The sequence below is a fragment of the Sinocyclocheilus anshuiensis genome, unplaced genomic scaffold, assembly GCF_001515605.1.
Source record: "Sinocyclocheilus anshuiensis isolate Anshui unplaced genomic scaffold, SAMN03320099.WGS_v1.1 scaffold958, whole genome shotgun sequence".
NCBI classification, from domain to species: Eukaryota; Metazoa; Chordata; class Actinopteri; order Cypriniformes; family Cyprinidae; genus Sinocyclocheilus; species Sinocyclocheilus anshuiensis.
The window spans coordinates 590,532-615,634 of record NW_015539929.1 but is presented as its reverse complement, the minus strand read 5'-3'; the positions used below and the strand labels follow the sequence as shown (position 1 = coordinate 615,634).

General features: G+C 37.1%; 2 protein-coding genes across 7 annotated transcripts in view; both read left to right on the top strand.

Moving 5' to 3' along the window:
- The window catches only part of ptprfa (protein tyrosine phosphatase receptor type Fa), a 210,893-nt gene extending 190,624 nt beyond the window's left edge, over positions 1-20,269 (top strand). The window contains exons 26-36 of the mRNA XM_016483884.1: positions 6,235-6,358; positions 7,158-7,333; positions 8,836-8,955; positions 9,876-10,030; positions 10,114-10,399; positions 12,578-12,756; positions 15,689-15,815; positions 17,295-17,420; positions 17,494-17,648; positions 18,607-18,742; positions 18,865-20,269. Coding sequence (XP_016339370.1) covers positions 6,235-6,358; positions 7,158-7,333; positions 8,836-8,955; positions 9,876-10,030; positions 10,114-10,399; positions 12,578-12,756; positions 15,689-15,815; positions 17,295-17,420; positions 17,494-17,538 — 1,338 coding nt within the window. The 3' untranslated portion in view covers positions 17,539-17,648; positions 18,607-18,742; positions 18,865-20,269. The remainder of the gene's footprint in view (positions 1-6,234; positions 6,359-7,157; positions 7,334-8,835; positions 8,956-9,875; positions 10,031-10,113; positions 10,400-12,577; positions 12,757-15,688; positions 15,816-17,294; positions 17,421-17,493; positions 17,649-18,606; positions 18,743-18,864) is intronic.
- Positions 20,270-21,908: 1,639 nt separating this feature from the next.
- The window catches only part of kdm4aa (lysine (K)-specific demethylase 4A, genome duplicate a), a 19,733-nt gene continuing 16,538 nt past the window's right edge, over positions 21,909-25,103 (top strand). For all 6 annotated transcript variants that reach the window (XM_016483877.1, XM_016483878.1, XM_016483881.1 and 3 more), the window contains exons 1-5: positions 21,909-22,021; positions 23,258-23,417; positions 23,526-23,701; positions 24,493-24,607; positions 24,733-24,926. In XM_016483877.1, coding sequence (XP_016339363.1) covers positions 23,271-23,417; positions 23,526-23,701; positions 24,493-24,607; positions 24,733-24,926 — 632 coding nt within the window. In that variant the 5' untranslated portion in view covers positions 21,909-22,021; positions 23,258-23,270. The remainder of the gene's footprint in view (positions 22,022-23,257; positions 23,418-23,525; positions 23,702-24,492; positions 24,608-24,732; positions 24,927-25,103) is intronic.

Sequence of the window (25,103 nt, the reverse complement as noted above, 5' to 3'; positions counted from 1 at the left end):
ATTCTGGCAGCAGCATTCTGGATGAGCTGCAGCTGTCTAATGGTCTTCTTGGGAAGGCCGGTGAGGAGGCCATTACAAAAGTCCACCCTGCTTGTGATAAAGGCATGAACAAGTTTCTCTTGAAGTCTTGACTGGAAACAAACATCTAATTCTTGCAATGTTTTTGAGATGATAGCATGCTGATTTAGTTACTGCTTTGACATGACTACTGAAACTAAGGTCTGTCTCCAGAATCACACCAAGATTCTTGACTTGATTTTTAGTTGTCAAACCCCTAGAGTCAAGGTATGCATTCACCTTGAGAACTTCATCTTTGTTTCCAAATGTAATGACTTCAGTTTTCTCCTTGTTTAACTAAAGAAAGTTTTGGCACATCCAACTGTTCCAACTCCAACTCATCAATGCATTGGCAGAGGGAGTCAACGGGGCTGTAGTCATTTGGCGATAAGGTTAGGTATATCTGGGTATCATCAGCATAGCTGTGATAGGCAACTTGGTTCTTTCTCATTATTTGACTTAGTGGGAGCATTTACAGGCTAAACAAGAGCGGTGCAAGAATTGAGCCTTGTGGGACTCCGCATGTCATGGACGTCCACTTAGACTTATGCTCTCCTATACTCACATAATAACCTCTCCCTTCTAAGTATGACCTGAACCAATTGAGTACCATCCCAGAAAGCCTGACCCAGTTTTCCAGTCTCTCTAGGAGTATGTTATGATCGACAGTGTCAAACGCAGCACTAAAATTTAGTAGTACCAGCACTGATATTTTGCCAGAATCAGAATTTAAGCGAATATCATTTATTATCTTAATGAGCGCTGTCTCTATGCTGTGATGCTGTCGGAAACCAGATTGAAAATTGTCCAGGTATCCTTTTGAGTTTAGGTATTTGTTCAGCTGATTAAAAACTACCTTTTCAATAATCTTGCCTATAAAAGGAAGATTTGATATTGGTCTATAATTGCTCAATATGGTGTTATCAAGATTGCTCTTTTTCAGAAGGGGCTTAACAACTCCAGTTTTCAGGGAGTTTGGAAAATTTCCAGAAAGAAGTGAGGCGTTCACCACTTCTAAGAGATCTGCTTCTAAACAGTTAAGCACACTTTTGAAAAAAAAATATGTGGGAAGTGTGTCAAGATAGCAGGTTGACTTAAGGTGCTGTACTATTTCTTCCAAAATGTTGCTATCAGTTGCTTCAAAAACAGACATAGTAACTTCTTTTTGAAATTGCGGTCGAATCTGTCTGACCTCTGCATAACTTGAGGATGTGCTAATCGCCTTTCTGATATTATTGATCTTCTCAGAAAAGAAGGAAGCAAACGCATTGCATTTGCTGTCGGAGAGCATTTCACTGGGAATCTGACTTGGGGGTGGGGTGGGGGGTGCTAGTCTCTCAACAGCAGCAAAAAGAGTGCGAGTGTTGTTTAAGTTACTGTTTATAAGGTTTGAGAAGAAGGTCTGTTTCATTTAACTGTGTTAATCATATCACTAACCATTCAAAAGTTTGGTGTCAGTAAGAAATTAATACTTTTATTCAGCAAGAATGCGTTGAATTGATCAAAAGTAACAGTAAATACATTTGTAATGTTACAAAAGATTTCTGTTTCAAATAAATGCTGTTCTTTAGAACTTTCTGTTCATCAAAGAATCCCGAAAAGTAAAATGTATCACAGTTTCCACAAAAATATTCGGCAGCACAACTGTTCTCAATATTGATTATAATCAGAAAAGTTTCTTGAGCAGAAAATCAGCATATTAGAATGATTTTTGAAGAAACACTGAAGACTGGAGTAATGATGCTGAAATTCAGCTTTGATCACAGCAATCAATTACAGTTTAACATATATTCACATAGAAAACAGCTATTTTAAATTTTAGTAATATTTCACAACATTACTATTTTTACTGTATTTTTGATCAAATAAATGCATCCTTGGTGAGCAAAAGAGACTTCTTTCAAAAACATTAACAAATATAATAACAGTCATGTTAATAACAGTCATGAGACGTGAAAGTAAATTGAGTTCTTCCATTGCTAGTTTGGCCAGACATTTGATTTTGGTTTCTCTTTAGAAAACCTCCCATCTGAACAGCATGTAAAGCTACCAACCACACTTTTTATGCTTTACATTAGTTAGGGGCAGATCTATTCAAAATAGCTGAAACCACAATAATAAACCAACTTGATCACTGAAACACTGAAGAAATTGGCAATTAACTGAAAAATCCAGTGATTTGTTATTTTGTCAGAAGCGCTTATTGCATTAAAATATGACCTTTGTTGGACTGATGAACCCCAACTACTGCAAGAAATTGCATAAAGCCAGCCAAACATATAGAAAGAGCTCATTTTGAGACAGATGTTGACATTTTTGTGTGCAGAATTGTTCAGAAAGTCAGCGGATGGCCTGTGTCCGACTGTCTGATGCTGTGACTACGCCATCACAGACAAACAGCTAAATGTGTTCACCGTACAATCTCAGAAAGATTGTATGAATGTGAACTCTTCAACATCTCATGTTCAGCAAGTACTGCTCTGCATTACTCAAATGTGCTGCAATGACACTAAGAACTTGTGCATCTTCATAATACTACAAGTTACACATGGATTTACAGATAGTCCACACACACGCACACACACACGGTCACATCAGCATCTCAGGCAGTACCCAGATCGCCAGAGCTTGAAATTAAAGCTGGGAAACGACTCTATTAGGAGTGTAATGAGTGTGAGAGTCACCTGCTTTATTAGACAGCTAATCCTGCAGTGTGTGTGTGTGTGTGTGTGTGTGCGTGTGTGTGTTTGGGGAAGGGGCAGGACTCTGCTGCCTGCTTGAATTGTTATTGTACTTTGAGCAGCTCTTCTGAGTACTTAAACAATCAAGACCTTAATATAGACATCAAATACCGAGGGAGCAACAGTGATCTAATCAAACACCAAATGGCTCACATTAAACTGCAATACAAAAGAAGCTAACAGGATAAACAGATAAAGACAGGCTTATGGTGAGGGAACTGTGTACAAAAATGGAGAGAAAGTACTATATCTGTAGGTAAATAATAAGATAGAGATAGATCAGTGTGAGCCTGTCATCTGTGGGAATGTCCTCCTAACTGAGTACAGCATGCATTTTATTTCATATACACTACAATTCAAAAGTTTTTTTTTAAATAAATCAATACTTTTATTCAGCAAGGAAGCATTAAATTGATCAAAACTTACAATAAGGACATGTATAATTTTAAGAAATATTCCTGTTTCAAATAAATGCTATTCTTTTGAATGATGTAATGATGCTGAAAAATTCAGCTTTGCTAATAGTAATAAATTACATTTTAACATATATGACAAAAGAACATTTCACAATATTATTGTTTTCACTGTACTTTTAATCAAATAAATGCAGCTTAGATGGGCACAAGAGACTTCTTTCAAAAACATTTGAAAAAAATTACCAACCCAAGATTTTTGTATGGTAGTGTATATGTAAAACTTTTTTTATTATTATTTAAACAGCTTGATTTTATTTGTGTAAACATTTTTATATGAGTTTTTGTTTACATTAGACTGACCATGATCTGCTCATGATGGTATAAAGATGCAGAATTAAACATTTTTTTTATGTTAAAACTTGTTCTTAAACTAGGAATATCATAAACGAAGACCATAAAGCTTTTTGTGTGTTTGTGGGCAGGTTGTGTAGTAACAGCACAACCACATTGCCTGTGGCCATGATGATACTGTACTCAGTACAACAGATTTAAATAAAACAGAGAGCTACCAGATAAAGAAAATGTCCAGCAGATCTTCAGTCGAGCTCATCGAAGCTTTTTGGTACATTAATATTAACTTTGTGAATGTATTTCACTTCTAGAGACATTTTTAAAAAGTACTCTGCTATATTTATCCTTCTTTTATAATGGAGAGCAACCGCAGATCAGGACAGAGCTAGCAGCACACGAGGACAACACATCCTCAGATCATACATACACCTGAATTAAAACCTATGATGTTTTTAGCAGGGAAAAAAACAGAAGACCACTTAATAAGAAATGTGTTCCTGAATAAGACACGAATAGCCACCCATATAGTAGACAGAGACGAGAGAGAATATTTCACTATATAATGTGACAGAGAGACACTATTAAGTGCTATTCAGATGAATATTTTATTGCTCAGATGTTGCTGTTTCATTGCTCTGGAGACTTAACATACTGTAGGTCAGAGTTATGTTATATTCACACCATAAACCCATTGGTCTGAAGTACTGCTCCTCATGTATATTGACTATCACATATATATGAGAAAGAACTGATTGATGGTGGATGCAGAGAACCATTAATATAATATGACAAATCCATCAGTGCCATCTGGAGAGGTGTCATGCAAGTCCATGAAATAGAAGTTGTGTTTTATCTAAAGTGCGAACAAAGTGACAGAACTTGTCACACACTCTTCTGATTAGCTGTGATTGTGTTGTGTTTTGGCCTCCAAATTTCCAGATTTCTTCTTGTGAATATTACTGTGTCAGGTTAACAATGTTAAGATATGAAATACAGAAAACACATAAGGCTTGTGTGTGTTTATTTTAAATGCACTGATGCAGCCTTTGCCAGAGATCAATACAATCCTCATCGCAAACACATAATCGTACATAACCACAAACAAATGCACACAATCAAATAAAAATACACTGTGCTGTTAGACAGATTAAGCTGACATACAATCATTTGAAATATGGCAGATGTGTAGTGATTATTGATTATTCATTTATGGTTCTTCATAATCCATCTGTTAGTAGACAGAAGATCAGCCTTTGGTTGCTCTTCATTCCATATACATCTAGAAGAATATCACATTGCCCTTAGAATGAACTGTACATGTCACCATCCACCATCATTTAAGAGCATTCGCATCTCACGTTTTTTTTTTTAAAGAAATTAATACTTTTATTCAGCAAGGATGCATTAAACTGATCAAAAGTGACATTGAAGACATCTATAATGTTATAAAAAGATGTCTGTTTCAAATCAGTGCTGTTTCTTTGAACTTTTCATTCATCAAAGAATCATGAAAAATTTGCAAAAATATGCAGTAGTTTTCAACATTGCTAATAATCAGAAATGTTTCTTGAGCAGCAAATCAGCATATTAGAATGATTTCTGAAGAATAATGTGACGCTGAATACTGGAGTAATGATGCTGAAAATTCAGCTTTGCATCACAGGAATAAATTACATTTGAACATATATTCACATAGAAAACAGGTCATTTAAAATGTAATAATATTTCACAATATTACAGTTTTTACTGTATTTTTGGTCAAATAAATGCAACCTTAGCAAGCATAAGATTTATATCAACCCTCCCCGAACTTTTGAATGGTATTATTATGTTTCATATAGTTGATATGTTTTGTTTATCATAATTGCTAGAACGCAGCGTCTCAGAGCTGCAGTAATGTGATGCAGGGAGACTAGAGAGCAGACGTCTGAACCTCACCCTCTGACCCATTATCTCATCGCTATGGTAACAGCAGGGCTGGATTAGGCAGGTCTCTAAAGCGTGGGCCGATTCCGGCTCTGTGATCGTGGGCAGGTCAAGGTAGAGATTCACAGTGTGGTGCATCTGCTAGGTTTTGCAGCATCAGTTCCTGCTGTGCCAGACTCATCTTATTATGAATGATTCATTGGTACACATTATTCCATGGCTTTGTAAACTTTCATCAAGTTGAAATGAAGCTTGCGCCACCTCTGAATGACTTCAGTTTTTAGCTGATGTCACCAAACCCTCTTATTTTTTAAACCTCTTCCCTCTAGTCACCTGTCATATGAGCTTCCAGTCAGTTCCCTCATTAAATTATACTGTTTCCCTGTATCTTCTTTTCTTATTGAATATCCTGTTTCACTAAATCACGTTAGAGTAAAATAGGTTTTCATGAGTAGACATGTCGTGGTTTGGCTCAACCAGTGGCGTAAGATTGGTGGCAGGACTAAATAACGGGCAAGCAATGACAGATGAGCGCGTATTTAGGAAACCTGCTGGAAAACAGTCTGCAGAGGATTTGAATGATATGAACGAATTATTAACTTTTTCTCCTTCTCATGTGATGTTTAGTATTCGAACTGGATCATTTCAAAGGTTAAATGTGTCTGTTGTCTTCCTTTTTCTGTCAGTGATGTTGGTCAAGCTTTCTAACAAACTTTCTCATGTTTTGTCTTTCTGTTCTGCAGTCTGTTGACCCCAGCCAGCAGTTCACCTGGGAAAACTCCAACCTGGAGGTCAACAAGCCCAAGAACCGCTATGCAAACGTCATCGCTTACGATCACTCCAGAGTCGTGCTGACCCCCATTGATGGTGAGTCCAAAAACACACGTACTTATAGTAGTTTCTTATAGTAGTAGATCAGAATGTTTGAGGTCAGTGAGATTTTTTTAATGCTTTTTTAATGCTTTTTTGAGTCTCTTCGAAATATTACCATTTAAAATCACTATTTTCTATGTGAATAGATGGTAAAATCTAATTGATTCCAGTGATCAAAGCTGAATTTTCAGCATCATTACTCCAGTCTTCAGTGTCACATGATTCTTCAGAAATTATTCTAATATGCTGATTTGGTGTTCAAGAAACATTTCTGATTATTATCAATGTTGAAAACAGTTGTGCTGCCGAATATGTTTCATGATGCATTTTTTCAAGATTCTAGAATGTTCAAAAGAACAGCATTTATATGAAATAGAAATCTTTTGTAACATTATAAATGTCTTCACTGTCACTTTTGGTCAATTTAATGCATCCTTGCTGAATAAAAGTATTAATTTCTTTAAAAAGCATCTTACTGACCTCACACTTTTAAACAGTAGTGTTTTTAGCTTGACGTCAAAATGAAGAGTCATTCAGCAATGACCAGTTCTGCACAGAATCTGCGCCTACTGAATTCTGTGAAAGGCCATTAAGTCTAAATCATGCCTGCTTATTAAATATTTTGGATAATTTCAAGGTACTTTCAATGCTGTTTAATATATTTTAAAATATAACTCGAAAATAAATAATAAAAGTCTGCAGATTCCACGTGGGCTTACCAAGGCCATCAGTACAATGAGCGCTCAGTTCTCAGCCCTGCGTTGTGTGTTAACACTGCACTGCTGAACCGCAGGTGTACCGGGGAGCGACTACATCAATGGAAACTACATTGACGGCTACCGCAAGCAGAACGCCTACATCGCCACTCAGGGTCCTCTGCCCGAGACGTTCAGTGACTTCTGGAGGATGGTGTGGGAGCAGAGGACCAGCACTATCGTCATGATGACCAGACTGGAGGAGAAGAGCAGGGTGAGATTTTACTCCTCACCTCGTGTTGTCTGGTTCCTGCCCCAAAGAGAGAAATGGGTTTTGTGATGACAAGAGATCAACATCTGTCAGGAGAGTGTATTGGGCTTTATATGGAATTAAATAAACAATCTAAAGGAACAGTTCAAAATTGGAATTTATAAAGACCATTAATCACTATAAAGATCACAGCAAATGATGACAGAGATTTCATTTTTGAATTTCTAGGATGTCAGATAATATCCCAAAAGCCTCGGGGACACATGCAAACACGTGCCCTGTCTGTGAATGACATAGGACAGGAAGTGAGCATAAGTGTCCTCATAGGACTGTTGAACAGGAAGTGATGTGTGTTCATGTGTGTTTGTGAGAGAGGGAGGCATCACATGTTCCCTCACCTGCCGTGTGACCAGATGGTCATTCTGTTTTTCCTCCACATGGTCAATCTCAATATACATGAATGTGATTCAACGCAAGCTTTCTAGTGGAATTATGTACCTCACGATTCATGATTATATTATAATTTTCTGTATAATATCAATTGATGAGATACAGTACATATAGATAGATAGATAGATAGATAGATAGATAGATAGATAGATTTTCCATTTTATTGTCCATTTTAGCTCAAGACTTTTAAATAATGTATTGGCAAATCAACATTAACTGAGATTAATAAATGCTTTGGAAGTGTTTTTCATTGTTGTTAATGTTTACTAAAATAGTTAACTATAATTAACAAATGGAAAGTGTTACCAAAAATTATAATAATAATTATCATACTTTTTTGATATGGTGGCCAATATTGTAGATCAGTACTATACAAATGTAATTTTATTTGTGTATTTATTTATTTGTTTTTCTGCAAAGTTTCAATCTAGAATATGTGCTTGAAGTCATTCAAATGTTTGAATATACTGTAGACAAACACTGTAATACACAGTTGCACTTGCTGTGCTCTATTGTCACAAATATACTGTGCATCGTGAGTAGAAACAGGATGATATTCATTCCACAATAGGAATTGCCTTTATTTCCTTCTTTAATTCAAATGAAAGGTTTGATGAATGGGACATCAGGAACATCCTCAATTGGGAAAATTAAAAAAAGACTTTGTTCACTTTAAAGATGCAAAAAATTCTGGCAGTTGGGTTAATCAGCCATATTTATTCATTAGCTTGAAGAAGTGCACAGATTGTACCTGTTCTTTGTTGAGGAAGGACAGCAGTGTTTACGGAAGCCCAGATGGGTCACGCTAATGCATCTCAACCCCAGACCTGCCGGCCATTACTCACACAGCCCTCTGTGCTCAGTGTGTGTGTGTGTGTGTGTGTTCACAGTATGTGACCCGTGTGTGTTATCAGAGCCGGAGGTTCAGCCACAGTTCTGGCCGGTCTGTGGTGCGTGATGCCCCCATCTGCTTCAGCTTCAGCTGGCCTCCTCTCACCCGTCTCCTGTGCTCTTATGGTCCCTGATGTGTGATGTTTGTGTGTCTGTGATTGCAGGTGAAGTGTGATCAGTACTGGCCGAGCCGTGGAACAGAGACATACGGCATGATTCAGGTGTCCATGCTGGATACAGTGGAGTTAGCCACCTACAGCGTCAGGACCTTCGCTTTCTATAAGGTCTGTGTGTGGCAGTTTATAGATGATGTAACTGATATATATTTAGTTTTTTCTTTTGTTTTTGATTGTATCAGCAGTCAGAAATTATTTGATTTATATTGTATTCTGTTGAAAAATATAATGTAATGAAAACCTTATACACAAAACAACCAGAAAATAAGTTTTAGGTGTTCATTTTGATTTATGTTTGACACATTTTTTTAAACAGTCAGATATGCTGCATTCACACAAATGACTAAAGCTTCTGCTCATTAATGCTGAAAATGTCTTTCTGTGATGTTGAGATGTTGCACAGCAGATCTGAATAAATGAAGATGGAAAAAGTTCCAAATTTAATTAACAGTAGAAGACAAATCTGCCTCTTGGTAACTTACAGTCTGCTAGGATACTATGATACTAGCAACATTTTCAAAAACATGTTTAATTAGAAAAGGATTTTATAACAATTATATAGGCTTTTATAGTAGATTAAATAATGACTGTACATTTATATTTAACGTATTATATTTTACAATATATTTAACTTACATAGTTTATGCACATCACATGACAATTCCAACAGATAGATAGATAGATAGATAGATAGATAGATAGATAGATACCGTTTTACACCACAGACTGAACAGAATTAAGCATTGCTTGATAATTGGTTGACCTAAATTGGTATTATCTAATTGTATACATAAATTTAACAGCTGAATAATTTTTGGTTGATTGTAATTCATTCCATACCTTTCTATCAAAGTTATCTGACATTATCAAGATGAATTTGTTCTGACACAGTTTAACTCTGAGTTCTTGTCATATTTTATTACCATTTTCTAAACTATAGCGAATAAACTGTGATATAATGTGAGAAATGTTGAAGGTGTCTGAATAAATTTTGGTTTGACTGTATCTCTTTAAATGTCTTGAAACAGAATGGGTCAAGTGAGAAACGGGAAGTTCGGCAGTTCCAGTTCATGGCCTGGCCGGATCACGGCGTTCCCGAATACCCCACGCCAATTTTAGCCTTTCTACGCAGGGTCAAGGCCTGTAACCCACCTGACGCCGGACCCATGGTGGTGCACTGCAGGTAGAGCATGATGCCTGCTCACATATCTATTAACATGCACGTGTGTCTGTGAGTTCAGTCTACATCTGTGTTTCCCATGGCAGCGCTGGCGTGGGTCGGACAGGCTGTTTTATCGTAATAGAGGCCATGCTGGAGCGGATGAAGCACGAGAAGTCGGTGGATATCTACGGTCACGTGACCTGCATGCGTGCTCAGAGGAACTACATGGTGCAGACGGAAGATCAGTATATCTTCATCCACGAGGCCCTGCTGGAGGCCGCCACCTGCGGGAACACAGAGGTCCCCGCGCGGAGCCTGTACACACACATCCAGAAACTCACGCAGGTGTCACCAGGAGACACCATCACCGCCATGGAACTGGAGTTTAAGGTCAGAAAACACACACAGACTTCATCCTAACCTGCCACGACACAACAGGGTTCCTGTGTCAGTTTTTCTCTTCTCACTGAAAGCAAAACACAGCATGAAGGCACAAAATCACAGCCGATCAGAACGTGTTTGATGTTTAGTGTACAGCTCTATGGAACCAAATGACAAAGCTATGCCTTGTTGCTTGTTAAAACGTCTGATTAGCATGCAAAATATATTTATCTTGCCTCATTTTTGGAGTTGGGAACAGGGTTAATGTTGTTAACTAAAACTGTTTTGTTAATAGAAATACAGCTGGAATAAACTGAAATATAAATATTGGATGATAACAAACTAAATTATAAGTGCTTCATAAATGTTAATTATCATGACTGAAATACGTTTAAGCTCAAGCATTTAAATTACTAGGTATAAGAATCAGCACTGGTCATTGGTAATGAAATATAGGGAATGCTTCAAGTTAAGCTCAAGTTAAGTAAACGTAATAATGTTGATTATTAAATTAACTGGAAATAAATAAAAACTAAAACTGAATGAATGAACGAACGAATGAATGAATGCACATAACACAATTACTAATAACTAAGATTAATAAATGCTATATAAGTATTGTTCTTGTTAACTAATATAGTTAACTAATGTAAACAAATGAAACCTTATTGTAAAGTGTTACCATAAAAAGCTCATTCAAATATTAATAAACAATATAATAGTAAATAAATAACACTAAAATAACACTGATTAGGAATCAAGAACAAGTGTTTATTCAAAAACATTTCTCATTTTGTTAACGGAACTGGAATGATTATGTAGAATCTGAATCTGAATTAGTAATTTCTTTATGATTCTCATCTATAATGGTTAAGCTTCATTTCATTTTCAGTAATGCTACACTAGAACAACAACAAGAAAAACTGCTGTTGAAAGAGAAAAGACATGCACGCTGAAATTTTACCAAAGCAAAAGTGCACATTTTAACTGCTTAAACAGTAAGTTGGTGCTGATGGAGAAGCTGACAGGCCGTATCTGTGACTGTGGTGAGAGCTACAGCTGCTGCATGCATGCAAACACTCCTTTAACATGTCCTCAGAGACGCTCCACAGCCCGGATGATGAGGCTCAGAGCTGCTTTACATGCAGGATCATTATAGATCCGCCGAGGATGTAATCAGGTTTTAATGCTTGATGTTGTTTCACCAGCGGATAAGAATGGTGTGATTCTGAAGGGCCAGTGCAGTCAGAGCTGTGTGGAAACACATTTGGCTTTCCCTGCACAACATGAATGATTTTAATGGGCTGTTTTTCCCATGATGCATCTTGCTGACATGCTGAGATTCAAAGAGCATGTATCATTTGAAGGTTTAGAACAAAGCCACTCAAAACACCTCATTCTCCCCAAAGAAAGATGTCAAATGTTGACGATGGAAAAAAACGCTTTAGAGTTTCAGTGTGGTAATCAACATTATGCCATGAATATTGAACTTGAGCTTAACTATTGAACTCAGAGCATTCCTTTTAATTAATGACCAGTGCTGAATGTAATATCTAGAATGGATTATTATACAGTATAATGATGCCAAATAAGATGCACACAAAAAGCTGATATTTAAAAGAAACATATTTTATGGAATATTTATTCAAAACTCACAAAAAGAAAATGACAGTATGCTAATGTCTGAAAGGCTAAAATGTCATCCTATTAATTGTCCTCAGCGAGTGTTTTTGAAAGAAGCTTTTTCTGCTCACTAAGGCTGCATTTATTTGATCTAATATTTTAATATTCTGTAATATTATTGCAATTTAATTTTTGTTATTTTTAATATTAAGATCTAATATATTCCTGTGATCAAAGCTGAATTTTCAGCATCATTACTCCAGTCTTCAGTGTCACATGATCTTCAGAAATCATTCTAATATGCTGATTTGCTGCTCAATATTATTATCAGTGTTGAAAACAGTTGTGCTGCTTCATATTTTTGTGGAAACCGTCATCATTTTGATGAAGAGAACAGTATTTATGTAAAACTCCATCTTTTGTAACATTATAAATGTCTTTACTGTCAGTGTTGACCAATTTAATGCATCCTTTCTTTTTTCAACCTTTGATTAGTGGTGTGTATTATTCTGTTTCACGATTTCAGAGCAATATGAATGTGTTCTGTGTCTTTTTTCACTGCAGAAACTGGCCAACTCTAAAGCACACACCTCTAGATTCATCAGCGCTAGTCTGCCGTGCAACAAATTCAAGAACCGACTGGTCAACATTATGCCCTTCGAGTCCAGCCGTGTGTGTCTGCAGCCAATCAGAGGGGTGGAGGGGTCCGACTACATTAACTCCAGCTTCATCGATGGATACAGGTATGTGAATCAGGGTTTGCGATTGCAATTCAGTAAATTCCACTTCCTGTCATTTCAGTTCACCATCCTGTAGTGCGGCTAACTTGATTCAAACTCACTCGTGAAGTGAAAGGGAGCCAGATCTTATTCAGAATTTTGCCTGAAGTCGTAAACAGAGATCTGAGAACCAATTGAGACCAACTGTGAATCAGACTCTGGAGAAATCGGATGAAAGATGGCGTGTTCTTCTGAAGAGGTGCTGCTGCCACGAACGGCAGCGAGTCTCTCCGTCACTGTCCCCCGTCTCTTTGACTCCTGCTGGATGTGACAGCTCAGAGTCATGGCCCATCTCGGAAGTCTGCGTCTGCGTGTCTACTGCCTTTGTGCTGCTAGTTGTCAGGACAAATTGTTCTTATTGGCAGGACTGTCCATAACTGGAGCGCTATCAGCACTGGGGAATCGGCGTGGCCCTGTGGCCCCGAGCTGACAGGTGATGCACACAGTTCAGCGCACAAAAAAAAGGGATTACCCGTCACGATGAGTCCGGCCTCCATGAAGAGCTCAATCCATCACAGACGCACAGATAAACGTTCAGACTGCAGTGGGTTTGAGTCAAGCCCACCGCTCAGACACAGAGTTAAGGCATAATTCCACCAATAACATTCCTAGCATTGATATTTTTCCAAATTGATACAGATTTATCTTCCGACCTGAAATATGAATGTTAAAGGCTGTGAATTAATTATATAAATATGTAGTCTGATGAGCTGTGTGTGCGTTTCAGAGTGAAGCACGACACTGTGTTCATTTATGCGCGAGTGGCTCATGATTCACTGTTTTCAGTGTCTCGGTTAACGGTAAATGCTGCTCCACATGAAATCTTCACCAGTGCTGTGAGTTTGGGACACTTATAACGTGCCTTTGAAAATGCATCACACACCAACCAATTATAATGAGAAGTGCAGTAGTTAGGAATAAATATTATTGTTCTATAAAATAAAATTAAATAAATAATAATAAATACTTGTTTTTTTATTTTACAATACAATATTAATATTCAATAATAGTAACGTTTCTTTATTGGAATTTTTTTTCATTTTTAATATTTAAATAATAAGAAAATAAAAATATTTATTATTATTATTTTAAATGATAATAATAATAAATACCTACTTTTATTTATGTTACAGTTCAGTGTTATCACCGCAGTAGTAATATTTATTTGATTTAATTTTTATAATTTAAATAATAATAAAATAAAAACAATTTTTATATGATTTTTTATAATAACATTTATTTTTACATTCTTTTTAGCTGACCACATGCCTGGTTCTGTTACTATTTATGAATCGTCATGTCATTATGTCTTATCATTTGACTTTATCCTTAATTCTTTGGACCACAAAATGAGAAGTTTAGAAGAATGACGACACTGCTAATTAGACAGTTCAGCACTCATTATAGAAGCATGGCATCAGAATGCTGCGACTGACCAATCAGGATTAAGTATTTCAGAGTGTGTAGGATTCATTTAGTATGAATAGTGTTCATGTTAAAGACATGCTTATTTTGTAAGCAATTACTTTTCATATCTCTTCTTTTTGCAGTAGTCTGTTCGATGGATTGTGCGTTGAAAACACTTTATTGAAGAATTTCCTTTGAATGAAAAACTGGAAAAAATGGATATTAAAATTGCATTACCTAAGACAGTATCTATGTGGTCTGCTGTGACTATAGTCTCTGAGAATCATTGATTCAGTGCAACTTTCTGCCACAGTGAACATATACTGCAACTATCAGTGCTTCATATGAATAGTCCTTTACTAACATCCTGAATCAAGCACTTCCTTTGCTGCTGCTGAGGGTCATGTGAGGCGGAGGGGCGGCGGTGTGTCAAGAATCTGGACTCATTATTGGCCCTTAATCAAATTAACAGCCAATCAAAGAGCTCCCACTGCATCTGCCGCCGTACTGAAGTGTAAACAGCGTAATTGGCAGTAATCGTGTTTGTAATGAAGGACAGAGGGAGAAGGGCTTTCACATGCTTTTAGCTTGATAAGCTTTCAGTGTGTGTGTGTGTGTGTGTGTGTGTGTGTGTGTGTGTGTGCCCTGCGTGAAGATGCGTTCACTCATACAGTGACCAAATGTGCTGAAGTCAGTGAGAGTCACAGATCATTGACAATATGGGTGTGTCTAAGGAAGCTACATTTTATGCAAATAAGCAGTGATGTAAGATATTGTATGTAGTCCAAGACATTGGACATTAATTTAGGATTTCAATATAAGAGGTATTCACAACATTATCACCCCACCACGATGTCATAAAAAAAGGATTAAAAGTTCAATTTTGATGTTGACTTGAGAAAGCCTGGCCAAAAGTTTGAAGGTGTTAAGGTCATGCAGTCTAGATAGATAGATAGACAGATAGATTTAAGCGGCAGTACAGTTACTCAGAGTCCTGCACTAATAAAATCACTGAAAGAGAATGAGGCTGCTAAATTCAGATTAGACATTTCCTGCCCTTGTTCAACCACGTCAGAAATGCATTTGCTCAGTTTATCTCAAAAAACCCTTCAGCAGAGACCTCGGGATCTCACAGCAGGACACCAGCATGAGCGTGATGCAGTCAGAGTGATCTAGAGCTCTGTCTCTCTGTCTCATCCTCCACACCCAGCGTCTTTCTCACCCGTCTCACACTCTCTTCCTCCTTCACTGTCTGGTGTTTCCTCTCTCTCTCTCTCTCTCTCTCTCTCTTACTGCAGCTTTATCTTCTGGTCAGTCTGTGTTGTGCATTTATGATCACAGTGACGGAGCAGCAGCGCCTCCTGCTGTTAGACTAGAGGAATCTCTCTTCCCTCAATCTTCCCACGTCACTCCTGGAGAGAGCTGTTCATTAGCATTCTGTCTAGATTCTTGTGTTTTTAAGCTGTATCTTCTTGTGTTGTTCCTGCAGGCAGCAGAAGGCATATATCGCCACACAAGGTCCTCTCTCTGAAACCACAGAGGACTTCTGGAGGATGCTTTGGGAGCACAACTCCACCATCGTGGTGATGCTGACGAAGCTCAGAGAGATGGGACGGGTGAGTCCACGCCATTGTCACTGTGCCAGATTCTCACATTCCTGCACAGTGAACAAAGTCAATATGAATGGCTCTTTGAAACCCATTTTACTTCTGTAATGTGAGTGAAACAAGATCTTCAAAAGGGCAAAATGTAGGGCAGCTCTTGATTGCATCCATTGGGAATTGATTGGATTGTGAAATGTTGTTCATCTTTAATGTCCTGTCGACTTTAAGGCAGGGTTATTTTCATTAACTGAAACTAAAACCATAAAAACATTTTCATTACTTGGCATAAAATAAAATAGAAAAATATTTTATTTTTTATTTTTCAGCTAGCTGCCAAGGCAACATTTCTAATTTTCATTTAGTTTCTAAATTCTAAATTAAAAAGTCTAAAACTTGAAAACTAAAATGTAATAAAAACTACTGTATATAGACATATTTAAAAACTATATATTAACAAAAATTATGTGTATCAATGCTGTTAAAATAAAACGCTTTAAGGGCAGCTCTGCTCAAAACACATTCAGCTGTTTAAATCTTTGATTCCATGTCACACATTGCAACGCTTTTGCTTTTTAGCAGCAAAGCGTGAAGTTTACAGAAATATGAAGAGGAGAACTGCACAAAGAAACAGTTGTAATAGTAGACTGAATTATAATGCAGCTCATGAAGTAACTTTTTGTGTGTGATTGCCTGTTAGTCTATTCAAGGTCATGGAAAATATATGTTCATGTGCAACTTTAATGAGTAGAAGATTTACATGGATCTGCTTTCTTTTTTTATGAATCATTCAACAGTCCCATCAGGATTTCACTAGATTTTTTTTTCTAATTTTGCATCCCAGAGTCACTGAATTTGCTGCAGCTTTTCTCAAAAAAATTGTGGTGATATTTGCAGCAACTTTTGCATGGTTTTGCATTAAAAACCTACCATTACCATCATTATTTAACACTGCTCAATACTATATAATACTGTTACTGTAAATGACTTTGTGCATAATTACTGAAATCATTTGTGGTTTGGCAGTTCAACACACATTGATCAATTTGTTTGGGCTCAGATTTATAGATTTTGATTAGCTACTATTGATTCTCTAAAAGGAAAACTAATGCAAAAATGCAAGCTGCTGCAAATAATGAGAACCCTGGTTATATTTGCATTCATTATTGCAACTGCATGATCGCAAAACCCTGGAGGGACTGATTTAAGTGTATCAAATAATAATAATCAAATAAACATGCAATGTGGATGCAGGAAAATGTCTGAATACTCTGCTGCAATTGTTACAAAAAATACTCTGATTCTCGAATGACTAATGAAATGTTAATGATGCTGAAAATCAGCTGGTTGTATGCTGGCCTCAGGCTGTCATTCTGTGCATTACACCACAGAGACAAAAGGCGAAAAATGAAAAATAAAAATAACGTTGGGTTTTGGACAAAGCAATTGAGCCAAGTGTGAGCTGCTCTTATAATCAAGTGTTTGGCTCCACAGGAGAAGTGTCATCAGTACTGGCCTGCAGAGAGATCTGCACGCTACCAGTACTTCGTCGTGGACCCCATGGCTGAATACAACATGCCGCAGTACATCCTACGGGAGTTTAAAGTCACAGACGCCAGAGTGAGTCGATCAGACGTGACCGCATGACTTCAGCTGTGCTGTGTCTTTAAATCACACTCTCATTCTCTCTCAGGATGGCCAGTCTAGGACGATCCGTCAGTTTCAGTTCACCGATTAGCCAGAACAAGGCGTGCCAAAGACAGGAGAGGGCTTTATTGATTTCATTGGCCAAGTCCACAAAACCAAGGAGCAGTTTGGTCAGGATGGACCAATTACTGTTCACTGCAGGTGAGAAGCAGAATGAACGAGCGCAGCAGAGCATGTAGTGTGTGATTGTAGTAGCACTGGCTGATATATTGAATATTCAAACTGTTGTAAATCTATATTAAAAATGTCTCAGTCTAAGATTTTACTGACTGTATCCCAAAGCCGACTTTGTATCTGTACATGACAGTTTAAAAGTGTAGGGTCAGAAAGATTTTTTTTTTTCCCCAAAAGAAATTGGTAACGCTTTAGTATAGGAACCAGTTCTCACTATGAACTAGCTGCTTATTAGCATGCATATTACTAGCATATAGGCTGTTTATTAGTACTCATAAAGCACATATTCTGCATGACCATATTCTACATCCCTAATTCTACCCAATACCTCAACTTAACAACTACAGTAATTAGGAGTTTACTGAGGCAAAAGTAGTTAATAGTTAGTTAACCATGGGAACTGGACCCTAAAATAAAGTGTGACCAAGAAATGAATACTTTTATTCAGCAAGGATGCATTCAGTTGATCAAAAGTTACAGTAAAGACATTTATAGTGTTATAAAAGATTTCTATTATGCATGCTGTTCTTTTGAAATTTCTATTAATCAAAAAATAAAATTGAATTAAAACAAAAATAAAACTGATCAAGGTTTCAACAAAAAACAGCCCAACTGTTTTCAGCATGCTTCTTGAGCAGCAAAGACACTGAAGACTGGAGTAATGATGGGTTAGGAAAATTCAGCTTTTCATCATAGGAATAAATTACATTTTACAATATATTCAAATAGAAAACAGCTATTTTAATTTGTACAAATATTTTACAATATTACAGTTTTACTATATTTTTGATCAGTTAATAAAGGCGGCTTTGGTGAACAGAAGAGACTTATTTGAAACAAATTTTATCGACCCCAAACATTTGACCTCTAGATGTTGTGTGTACAGTATGTGTGCTGAACTGCTGTCTGTCTCTCTCTGTCTCAGTGCTGGTGTGGGCAGAACAGGGGTCTTCATCACTTTAAGTATTGTTCTGGAGCGGATGAGGTATGAAGGGGTGGTGGACATGTTCCAGACCATAAAAACGCTCCGCACGCAGAGACCTGCCATGGTACAGACCGAGGTAAACCTGACACCCCAGCAGTAGTTCACCTGTCGTCATTTCCTCCAAATCAGACTTTTCATTTTTAGGCAAAGCATTAGTTCAGGGTGTTTTAGTCATGCGTGTTTTAACTGTGTGTGCAGGACCAGTACCAGCTGTGCTACAGAGCAGCTCTGGAGTACCTTGGCAGCTTCGATCACTATGCAACGTAACTACTCCCAGAATGCCTCAGAACGGAGAGCCGCCACTTGTTTCTGAGCCATAATCATCCTACCTATTCAGTCACCACTGCTGGAGGGAGAGAGAGAGAGAGAAACGGCAAATCAGAAGAGAGGAGAAATCACTGGAACTTCAGCGCAATCCTGTTCCTCTTCTGAAAACAGCAACAAACGCTTCCTTCTGGTCTCTAATGCTCAGCTCCTGTCTCTGTATTACCTTACTGCTTTATGATTACGATCATTTCATTTTCATATCGATCAACATCATCCACCATTGTTTTTATTATCATTATTATTATTGTATCATCATTACGATTGGTATATCTGTCAGAAAATACAATATTTGTATCATTTGTGCTGATCATTGCATATCTAAGGGGTTCTTTTTATTCTTATTTTTTTCTTTTATTATTATTCCTTTATAATTTTTTCGTATATATGTTCAGTTATTTTTAGCACATGTGGACATGTATTTTCACATGACCCAGGTTACTAATATTATAAGAGGTGTACTCAGAGCTGCTGATGATTTCTTACTTTTTATCATTATTATATTTTAATGATCTACTTTTATTTGGTGGGAAAAGGGGAACTTTTATAAAATATACAATTAAAACAACCTTTTCACCTCCTGATACTTTCTAAAACAGTATAATCAAGTATAAAAGAGATGAAATGCTTACACCCGAGTTAGTGAGCTTAATGAACCTGCCGTCGTTAAGGACACTGAATAAACCAATGAAACGAGAGAACGCGTTCAGAGCCGTTCTGCTCTGAATAGCAGTAAACAGACACTTTCTGGAAACCCTCCATTCTCGAGTGAAAGAAAGACAAGAGAAATGGTGTTCCTGCTGCCACAGCAAAGTCTTTATCCCATGCCGGGTCAGCTGAGGTCAAAGGTCAGGCCTCGACCCGACAGACCTGCACACACACACACATGTACAGCCGTTACGTACCTCCAGTAGAACCACGGCCATCCGTCATTCGCTCAGACCAGCAGCTGAAGTGGGGAAAGTCTGCGGCAGAAAACAGACGGCTGAGGCTGGGACTCTCCACGTGTGGTATTATTAATGGCCATCCGATCATTTCTCACTGTGGCTCGTAAAGACAAATCTCCCGTAACGTCGCGACAGCATCATCAGACTGAAAATATGTGCATACTCAAGTGTTTCTTTCCTCCTATGGCCTGAGCACAAAGTAAGATGAAAAATGCGGACACGGGGAGAAATCATTTGACTTTGTGTTCGCATAGAGACAAAACGGCATTCAATCTGTTGTACAGGCGGTCTGTTTTCTATTTGTTAATAAAAAGGAGAGAAATATGTGTTAATAAAATGCTTCATTGGGTTTTGTACATGTTTATTGTGTGGATTTCGCTGCTGTATCTCGGTTCTTTCAGCACATTTCCCGGGAACAGATGGCTGGTCCCTCTCCAGTGTGTTTGTGTCCTTGCCAGAAATCCAGAGCTGCGCAGCCAAGGCTAGTCAGCCCACCGGCCATTGCAGTTTAATGTGAAGGCATGTGAACTGGATTCTCCCTGTTCTACATGATTCATTAGTTCTGGAACACCTGGAGACATTAGTCCTCCTCCAAAAATCTCAGCGACCGGACAGCAAAGTTTACTAATTCTTTTGGAAGCTAATTATCTCACTAATTAGGCACAAATTGTCCCTTTGGTCTGAGGTCAGAGATGTTGTTTCCCATTGTAGATTAACAATTAACAAATAATTAAGCCTAATTACCAGTTTGCAGACAACAATCAATGTCTTTGTTTATTGCTGGAGATACACAGATAATTTAGTTGCACATTTTTAACAGGTGGTCTGAAAACCAACAATTTGTCCAAAGGTTAAAATAAAAAACAGGCCATAGTCATTTCAAATTTATTTTCGATATTAAAGATGCAAAATCATGTAGTAAATTGCACAGAGGCATTACTGTATGTTTTTGCACAAGTAACATGTATATTGAATTTATATATTTATATCAGTTTTATAAATAATGTCTATTATCTATATAATCTATATATGCATGGCTCTACGATGATCTATGATATGGGATATACAGATAAGTCTATAGTTATATATTTATACAGTGTACCACATCTAAATGGTTGCATGTGGATTTAATGAGTCAGGTGAGATGTATAGAGTCAGATATATAATCTTTATAATTTACAGTATACACAACTGTTTAGCCTACACGGATAATCAATATTGTATAATCTATATTATAAACAATGATATGACTACATGATGCATACAGAGTTATCTATACAAATAATCTATAAAACATTCATATACTATATACTCATACATGTGGTTCTGTATAATATTTGAAACATATGCATGTTCAGACTATTTCATAAGTCTATGCTTTGTATATGATATATATATAGGGTTACATTTTTATGTATAAAACATTCATAAACACCATAGGCCAGTAGGTACATCATGCTGCAAGTTAAGTTTTTTTTTTGTTTTAAATATGTAACTATATGAGATGCATGGAAAGGGTCCCATTAGGATGCATAGTAATATATACAAATACAATTGATCTACATTATCTATCGCCTAATCAATATCTATAAGGTTATATACGTGCTATAAAAACATCATAAGACTTAAATGAAGTTTGTGTTACATTAATCCATTTTATTTGTTTATTCTATACCTTTATGACCCCATAATCCATATAGCCAATAATATAGATTGATTTATACAAAAATACCTAGGCTATATAATCTATCTTTTCCTTTCCTATATGATTGTGCATCTATATCATATATGGCATGTGGAGCATGTGTAGATTATATATCTACAATCCATATTCTATGGCCTCATAAGGTTCAAATGGAGAGAATTTTCCATACTATCTATATGGCCCCATAGGGTTCATGCGGAGTGAGTCGATTAGGAGGCGCGCGCAGGGGAACGCCTTCTTCCATCTTTGTCAACAGTGTGTGCGCATGCGCAGTTGCGCTGCACTCTAATGGAGGACATGTCTGATCTGCGATCGTCTTTTTCTGCGCCGTTTCTCTGAGTTGCGCCCTCAACACCTGTCAGCTGCGCCCGCGGCACCCGTGAGTTAACTCCTCTCGTCCTCTCCTGACACGTATGATCGGGTGTTTGTGTGTGTGTGGAGTGATTTCATGCGTGTTTTAGTGTGTGAATGTCGTGTTTACAGTAGTTAGCCACCATGCTCATCAAAGTTTGGAGCGGATCAATAATTCATGTAATAACACAGTTATACACTACAACAAGCCGTTAATTACAGCGTGTGAATGGATATGAGCGTGTGTGTGTTGCGCTGAAGCGGTGTGTGTGTGTGTGACAGGAGTACGTTTGTGTTCATTTGAGCGCCTTTAGCCGTCAGCGTGTTTGTTGTTGTTGTTTTGAGGCGAGTTTGAGAGATTTCGCGGTCAAAACTTTCAGTGGTCCTGAGCAGAACCTCGTGATGAGATCATGACAGATTTATAAATATGATGCTTTTATCATTAAACACTCTGAATGGTCAGATATGATGTGTTTATCAGGCGAACGTCCGCTAGCATGCTAGTGTGAGTTTACAGGTGCTTCTACATTCATAATCTGAAACACTACGGTGGCTTAATGTTTTATTATATAGTGTGTGCTTGAATAAAATAGTGCAGTGAGTGTATTTCTGTATATAAAGTTGCATGTGGTTTGTCATATAATGTTAATTTAATTAAAATGCTTCTAATTAAAAATGTATTTCTGTCAGTAGTCAAAGAGCATGTTGTCAGCTGTCACACGTTATTTTGTTGTGTTATTTCATGTTTACATCAATATAAACGTGATCAGTGTCCTCTAATCAACTTTTTTCTTGGTGTTTACTGAATATTTGTTTGTATGTAGTTCAGGTTGGAATATTTATACTTGTTCTGCCCTTATTTTTTATTATTATTGGTTATCTGGGATTCTGGCGAGGACACCTGCTATTTATTGGTTATAATTATATTTAAATATGATGTTAAAAATGTTTATAATTAAATGTAAGAAATGTATAATTATTTATGAAAATTTATTATTATATATTTTTTAGATTTTTAAGTAATAATTAAATATAGCTTTTTATTGTTTTCTTAAATAAGTATTTTTTTTTAAATCTTTTTCTTGTTATGCAAATATTTTGAATCACTTTAAATGAGCAAGAATATGTGTTATAACTAAACCGGTCTTGCCTAGTAGTGGTGGTTTACATGTGGAGTTTACTAGTTGGTTAGGTGATGTGTTACGTATTTAGTTTTGTTGATGTGTTTGTTGCTGAAATCTTCATCTTCCTGTTTCTCTTACAGTCCAAGTAGCAGAATGGCTTCGGACTCGGTCTCTCAAAGCTCCCAGAGTCCTGCCACCAGGATCATGACCTTTCATCCCACAAAAGAGGAGTTCAAAGACTTCAACAGATACATTGCATATATGGAGTCGCAGGGGGCTCACAGAGCCGGGATGGCTAAGGTCAGTGTATAAAATGTATTCAGCTCAAATTGCTGTGAGAGGCTTTTTTTGGTTGTTGTGGATGATCATTGTAGGTGTGCATGGCTCACTGATGTGCTTGTTTGTCAGGTGGTGCCACCAAAGGACTGGAAGCCCCGGCGCACATACGATGACATTGATGACCTGGTGATTCCCGCACCGATTCAACAGGTGGTCACTGGCCAATCAGGTCTCTTCACTCAGTACAACATCCAGAAGAAGCCGATGACCGTCCGCGAGTTTCGCAAAACTGCCAACACAGACAAGTGAGCAGCAAAGGATTCTTTAAAGACTTCTTAATAAATATTCCTGGTGTTATTATGCAGGATTAATAAATGCAAATTATTTTAAGTAATACGAACATTCTCCACCTTTGGCGTGACTGTTTCTTTTTTGCTGATAAAACTACATTGCTATTCAGAAGTTTTGGGTCTGCTTTCATTTAATAAAAAAATACAGGAAAAACTGTAATATTGTACAATTTTATTATTACTTAAAATAAATGATTTTTATTGTGATATATTTAAACTATAATTAATTCTTGTTATGCAAAGCTGAATTTTCAGCATCATTATTCCAGTCTTCAGTGTCACATGATCTTCAGAAATCATTCTAATATGCTGATTTGCTGCTCAAGAAACTTTTCTGATCATTATCAGTGTTGTAAACAGGGCCATTTTTGTGAAAATGGTGATATATTTTTTTTTTTCAAGATTCTTTAATTAATAGAAAGTTCAAAAGAACAGCATATACATTTATACCAGAAACCTTTTTTGACAAATATAATTTGATCATTTAATGCATCCTTGAAAGTATTCATTTCTTTCAAAAGTGCTAATTCAAAAAAGTTCTGACCCCAAACTTTTGAATGGTAGTGTAAGTCTGATTGAACAGAGAAACATAATATTATCCAATAATAAGCTAACCTACTTTTCTTGATGCATAAAAGTAAATCCATTGACATTATTGCTCATTGTATATTCTTTTTCACTCTGAGATACATGAAGTTGATGCATGACTGTCACCATAATAAAAAGGTTCTCTAACTCGACTGCAGGTTCTGTAATCCCAGATATGCTGAATTTGATGAACTAGAGAGGAAATATTGGAAGAATTTAACATTCAATCCACCACTATATGGGGCAGATATCAGTGGAACCCTCTACGATCCAGTGAGTAATCTGCCCTTTTATATTCATGGAATATTTTTTACTATTATGTTTCAGTTACACCCATTGTTTACAGTGTGATAATAGTGCTATACAGTGATTACAGATATATATGTGACTGTATACAGGACGTGACGGAGTGGAATATTGGCCGTCTGAACACTATTTTGGACACGGTGGAGAGAGAGAGTGGAATCACAATCAAAGGAGTCAACACTCCATATCTTTATTTCGGGATGTGGAAGAGCACGTTCGCCTGGCACACAGAGGACATGGATCTCTACAGCATCAACTACCTTCACTTTGGAGAACCCAAGTCCTGGTAATGTCACAACTAAATCTTGTTTTTGGTCAGCATTTTCGTTGTTATTATTATAGTTTATTTTAAGTATATTTTGCTATTCTCAGTTCATTTGATCAATTCATTGAGTCATTACTAGTGGTCGACCGATATGTGGTTTTTGACAGCCGATGCCGATATCTTGGAAAGCAGGGTGGC